The 6,659-nt window shown below is 36.4% G+C and overlaps 1 protein-coding gene across 1 annotated transcript in view; it reads right to left on the bottom strand.

Annotated features, from left to right (window-relative positions):
• LOC122080321 (mechanosensitive ion channel protein 10) overlaps nt 1-4,212 on the bottom strand; it is a 4,952-nt gene extending 740 nt beyond the window's left edge. The window contains exons 1-5 of the mRNA XM_042647270.1: nt 3,905-4,212; nt 1,935-3,602; nt 1,720-1,843; nt 1,064-1,357; nt 778-980 (exon numbers count right to left, since the gene is read on the bottom strand). Of these exons, the coding sequence (XP_042503204.1) occupies nt 778-980; nt 1,064-1,357; nt 1,720-1,843; nt 1,935-3,463 (2,150 nt within the window). The 5' untranslated portion in view covers nt 3,464-3,602; nt 3,905-4,212. The remainder of the gene's footprint in view (nt 1-777; nt 981-1,063; nt 1,358-1,719; nt 1,844-1,934; nt 3,603-3,904) is intronic.
• Nucleotides 4,213-6,659: the final 2,447 nt, after the last annotated feature.

The raw sequence follows: 6,659 nt of genomic DNA, 5'->3' as shown, positions 1-6,659 counted from the left end.
TTTTTTTTTTTTTTCTCTTTTGGGGGTGGGGGGGATCAAGAGGAGAGATAACAAGGTAAAAAGCAAACATTTTCCTGTTTTTAACATAATTTGGGAAGAATTGAAGTCTCGAAGAGCAAGCTTTAGTTCCATCTGGCCATTTCTAAGCACCCATAGCATTTGCTTCTACACACTAACTTCATTCAAGGGCTTTGTCCAGTTGAAAAATGGCCAGAAATTTATTTTCTTAAAATGATTACCGGCAGGCACTTCAATCACCAAATTGCATTGAGAAAACAGTTGCTTGTCCGTGCTGCCACATTCTATCATAAAACCTTTTAAAAGTTCTAAGATATTTCTTGTAGCTTCATTCAAGATAAAACCAAAAGCATGGATGGCTTTTGGATTTGGGTAGATAGATTCATCGGTTGGGTTTATCCTTTGGCCGATAAAGTTCCCTTATTGATCTGGGGGCTGAATCATTGTGAATCCAGATTTTGTTAGTTGTTTTGGTGTGCTTCTTAGTTGCCCAGAATAATTTATTATGCTTTCCTTAATTTCCTTATGAGCGTTCATATGTTTGAGATCTTTTGTGAGGGTATACAAAGAGGCTGAACTTAAACAGGAAAAAATTGTGCAGTTGAATAGCCTAACCCAGACAGCATGTGGTAGCTTATAATCGAGAGAACAGGTAAATAACATGAACAAACCGTTTTCGATCAATTATAATTATAGTTCTTTGTTATTACTGAATGCCAGAAAAAGTAATAAGGACAAAGAAAAGGCCATATAACATACGCTTTTATTCTAGCTTTAAGAACTCCAATACTCTCCATCGAAGTTGAAACATCAACAGAAAACTCCACAGAATCGCTCATTTCAGGGCTCCTGTAGAAATTACTGATCGGTTTTGTAGATAAGACTGAGTTTGGATAGTATATCTTCTCATTGTCAAATCTCAGGAAGACTGTTGTTAAAATGTTCATTTCTTCAACGATCATCTGCAAGGTTACATATTATCAAATATCAAGCACAGGTAACATGCAAATCTTAATATGTTTAACTTTGTTTACTAGGAAGTTACCTGCACTCCATCAATAACACAACGGTCACCAACATCAAATGGGTGCATCACAAAAACAAAAATGATAGCTTCAAATACAGTCTTACAAGTGTTTCCAAACATGAAAACCACCACTAAAAGCTGAGATGAGATGAAGACGAGCACTTTGGTTGTTGCAATCCCCATCAAAATAAGCCAAACAAGAATGATCACGACAATCAAAATGCACGATACAAGAGTGTTTAGTTGCTTTACAGCAGTTTTTGTGTCATTCAAGGAATGTGCTAGTGATTTTCGTTCAAGGTAAACCTTTACCTGCACAAAAAACAAGGTCATGAGCATTCAGAAATCGATATTTCCTCCCAACAAATAGAATTTCAATTTTCTTAACATGAAATGGATAAATAGTTATTTCATCTGTTTCTAAACATGAAATGGATAAAAAGTAAGTCATCAAGGTGCTTTTGGGTAAGAGTGTAGTTTAAGACCATGTTGACTCAAAGATGAACTACTTGAACTACCATCCATAATCTCAAAAAGTCATCTTGACCTATGAATAGAGGGATTTCGATCAAATATACCAAACATTTGCTGAACTTTGACTTCTGAGATTAGAAAACAAGGACATCTATGAAATGTTGGAAAGAACTTAAACAAATAAAAAGTAGTCATCTTACCACCCAGTTTCGCAGAGCTGATTTCTTGATCTTTCCCGTCTCCACGGCTCCTTCAAATTGTGGAAGAACATTACTCACCTCCTCCTTATTCAAGAACCTCCGGAGATCCTCCTCATCAATATACCTAGTTCATAAAATTTAAAACACGAAATGATGAGAGGACAGAATAATCTTCTATTAAAAGTACAAAAGCACTTTCAGAAAGATCTGCTTACTTGGTACCAGGTTTGGCAACATTTCTAAAAATTTGATAAGCAGCTGCCTTTGCTTGCCACTCATTAGTGATCTCCTTATCTTTCTGTTCACCTTCCTCATCAACAAAACTCTCATCAAGTGTATTTGAGATAGTGGATAATCCTGTACTCCTTATCACATTAATCAATCCCTTCATGGTTAAAGGAGAAACAGCATCTTGCTTCATCTTATGAAGTTTCACCACATCAATAACCTCTTGTTCCCCATCTCCTTTTCCTTTCTTCATCTTCCTGAAACTCAGTTGCCCTCCACTCTTAGAACTACCAATTGTCTCTGCTAACTCCATCAATGGAGGTCCCGAAAGTGTCTGAAGAACATATTGATGGAAGATTGATTCTTGAATCCTATCAAAGAATGCATTAACATGGAAGGAAGAAGCTACAATCTTTAGCAGAAGAGTCTTTAACAGCCACATAAAAGCCCCAAGTAGAAATGAAGCAATAGCCCTGGAGACATAATTCAGAATCTTTGTGGTGTGGCTTGATCGCTTGACCCCACGGTTGATCAACAAAGCCCATGCGAAAAGAACTAAACCCAACCAAATGCAGACCTGAACACTCTGTTTCAACCCATACACAAAATATAAAACCTTCTTCTTGAGCAAGAAGTTCCTTTCAATCAAGAAAACCAGAAAATGAATGAACCAATCCGTAACCAATCGACCACAAAGAATTACTGTCACCAGCACACACCATTTCCAAATCTCCAAGCCCCAGACCATGGTGTGTTGCAATTTGTGGACGGTTAAGCTAGTAATAAGGATCCCCATAATACAAATCAAAGTAGTCCACTCAATCAGCAGTCTGATTTTCCATTTCTTATATGATCTTTTCCTTGAATTTAAGATTTCACTTTTGTAGATCTCTTCCTCTTCTTCCTCTCCTCCTGGAGACGCCATTAAAGGTGTCTTGGGGGTAATAGGAGCCGTTCTTATATTTTCCCTAGGAGAAGAGGCCGTGACTCTGTTAGGTGAATTCCTATAAGGGGAATTCGATGTGAAAGAACCACGCTGCTGCACAAATGGGCTGGTTTCCTCTACGGTATTCAAAGCAGTAGGACCAGAAAGATCAACAAACCTAGATTTTGGCTTAGAGTAAACAGACCTTGACAGTGACCGTCGAGTTAGTGTCTCTGTGGGGATTTTCGGAGGTTTGTGAGGACTTTGAGTCTTCCCTATCTCTGGAGAAGGACAGCTCATGAATGTGGACATTTGCACTTTGGAAGTTTGAGTCTCCAGCTCTGAGGCTCCGGCATTCAAATCTCTCCCCTCCTTCTTTGGAGACTCCATACTCACAGGTCTCGGAGCCAAAGCTTTTGAAGAGGAGTATGAACCTGCATGTGCTGGAGTCACTCTAACAGCTCTCTCCTCCTCCTCCTTCGGAACTTCTCTTTCGCCTGAAATCACTAAAACCACTTCAGCTCCACCAGTCTCTCTCTTTCCATGTGTTTCTCTATCGCCTGTCATGGGAAGTTTACCATTGGTTTCCATTGCAACTCCCCCTCACCAGTAGAGAAACGTGTTTCAGTCTCTTAGATGCATAAAACAACACCACATCTAGAGAATGCTTCAACCGATGGTTCCATTCAAGTACTATATAGTCGCAAGCCCATCAACCGATTCTTATTAGCTGAGTAATCAGAAACAAAAGGATTAAAGGGCATAAACAAATGTGAATAAAATAATTGCAGATGAGAAAGCTTTCTCTCCTTTCGTCTTCAACTTCCTGATTGTTTAATATTTTTAGATATTAATCTTAGAGTCTAGAGTTGAGGAAGAAAACCCCCAAAAAAAATTAAAATTTGATTTTTTTGGGGTAGAACAGATAAAAAAATGTAGAAGTAGAACAGATAATTTAGCAAAAACGAATATGATGCAGAAAAAAATGACAAGATAAAGACTACCCATTATCCAGAAAGGAAAATCTAGTACCTTTCTCGTTCTGCTTACTTTCTCAACGTCTTAAAGCCAGATTTAGAGCTGAAAAGGTTGGTTGAGGAAGAAGAAGGGTTAAAGTCTAAAACCATAAACCCTTGATCTCGGTCTAAAGTGTAACGAGCTGTTGCCCTTGTTTAAGACAACATGGAGAAGCCATTGTTGACCTTCGGAGGTGGTGGGACTTGAGAAACAGAGCGGCCGGAAGAGTGAAACAGTGTAAGGATTAAGGAAAGGAGAGAGAGAGATGATCGAAGGAAGTGATGGTAGGTTACAGTGCTAGGCAGGTGGTAGCAGAAGCAGAAGAACACCAACCGCCTTTTAGGATAATTTAAATATGTCAAAAAGTCTCAGGAGGTTATTATTGTCATTTACTATGTGCCCTTACTCCTTATAGAGTGCCTTTGTTCTTGACGCTTGACCCGATTATCCAGACAAAAGGGAGGGAAAGGGAAATAGGCAAATTTAAAAAAATAAATAAATAAAAAGACAGTCACGGACCCATCAGCATTTCAGAGACAAATGAGAACCCTTCGTTGTTGACAGTTGTGCCGTAGCATCTTGCCATGTGCAGTGAAATAACATAGGGCTAAAGCTTTTCTATGCTGGTACATTGCCTCTCTGAGTGAAGAAGATAAGTAAAAAAGAGAAAGGCATAGACTTGCCACGTATCATCCTCTCTGGTATGAGATTTGATCATTCAATTATTTTTTTAACAACACTAAATAACCTGAGTAAATGGTCCAATGTGTATTTAATGAAGTCGAACTTAGGGTATTCGAGTTTATAACTCGTATTAAATTCGTTACTCATCAACTACATTATCCCCCTTGAGTTTAATGCAATAACAGTTGAAAATACCTAGTGATACTTATACCACCCCATTGTAGAGGATTTAGATCCAAGGTTATCCATCATTTGCGAAAAAATTGAGAGAGAAAGAGAGATTTAATATTATAAAGAATGAAAAGAATAAATATCATAGTTTAAATAAAAAATGGTTTTATTTGATGTAACTATGGGTTGTTACACCGCTTTGTCCATTTTGGCACGTGTAAAATACTTGTATAGTGAGAACAATAAAGAATTTCAAATGGGTAATAACTAATTAGGAAATTTGCTACTTAAGTATAATATTTATGAAAAAAATGACAAAAATGACAACATTTAAAATATAAGCATTAATGCCCACGTTAAATCCACTTGCATCATATTTAATTGCAACTTCAGTCCAAAACATGCACGTGAATACCAGCCTCTTTGTATCCTCAATGATTTCCTTGAGATAAGAGGAACAGCTAATATTGGGACTTATATTTAATTAATTAATTATTTATTTATTTATTATTATTTTTATTATTTTAAAGTGGATGATAGATGTTATTTTGTAGACACGATTTGGAAACTACTGGGGATCTTTGTGGTAAATCCTGATTCAAGCATTTAATGACAATTTATATTCATCAAACACTATATGTGATATGAATTATGAATCTTAATTAAGGGAAAACATTATCTAAACCCTTGAACAGGAATATTTTATTATAAATAATATAGAATCTTCTCCCAATGACATGTGAGCTTATTTTCAAATAAATTATTTAGACATTTGATTCTAAGGTATTCATCATCATTGGGACATTTTAAGGGTGACAAAATGAGGTCTATGGTGTTCACTTGTTGTTCGGGGTGATTAATAGTTGCATTCAATAATAATCTGTTTACCCTTAAAATTTCATTTCAATCTGAGACCAAGTGGAAGAGATCTCCCCATCGTAATATTGTTGGTATTCCGCCTTGGGTAGTGTCAAGAGGTTGAAGTCAACTTCAAATCGTAATTTTCTTCTAATTTTTATTATTTTATCTTTCTTAAATATCCCATTCCTACCTCCTTCATTTTATTGCCCTCAATTTGAGTTTATCCCAAGTCTATCCTTAACCAATAAATCGTAATTAATACCTTTTGTGCCCTTTTCTCCTTTGATCTACCAAATACCACCTTGAATATTTTAGTTAAATTATAGATTTGTTGGTGTTTTTTAAAATTTATTTAGTTGTACTCCATTCTTATCTTTATACATTATAAGTAGGTACATGGACCGGAGATTATTTTGAATCTTAGCATGGCAATAGAGTTTCCCCCCTTTTCTTCTCCATCGTGCTATATTTCTTTTCTTCTTCATCTTCTTCCCTCTCATAGATACTAATCATATGTTCTTGTATTACTACAATTATTTTACAATTAATTGCAAACAAATTGATCCAGTTGCCTGAACAATCGTAGAGGCCTGAACAATTTCCATCATTCTTGTGCTTTTATGGAGTTGGCATAAAGCTCAAAAGACCACAATGAGCCACCAAGAAGTCATGCCCAAGCCTTGTCTAAGAATGTAGATTTGTGGGTTAAAGGTGGCAACTTGGAAGGAAAAGAAGAAAGAAGAAAGAAGAAAAGCATAAGAATAATGAAGATGCTAAACCTGACCCATCCAGTAGTGAGAAGCATTCTGCGGAAGAATCGTCACATGAAAAGTGCCCCATACTTTATTCACTCCCGTGATTGGGCTACTTAACTCTTTCATAGCATCTTTACCTTATTGTTAAAGCTTTTATTTTTATATTACATGAATTGTGTTACAGGATTTGTCCAGTTTGATTTAGGGACCACTTCTTATTTTTTTGGTCTGCCCAAAGAAGGTTGTAGGGGTTGCCTTTATTTATTATTATTATTATTTTTTTTTTTAATACATACAAG

This window comes from Macadamia integrifolia, chromosome 5 (genome assembly GCF_013358625.1).
Source record: "Macadamia integrifolia cultivar HAES 741 chromosome 5, SCU_Mint_v3, whole genome shotgun sequence".
Lineage (NCBI taxonomy): Eukaryota > Viridiplantae > Streptophyta > Magnoliopsida > Proteales > Proteaceae > Macadamia > Macadamia integrifolia.
This window is presented reverse-complemented; position numbering and strand designations above follow the sequence as displayed.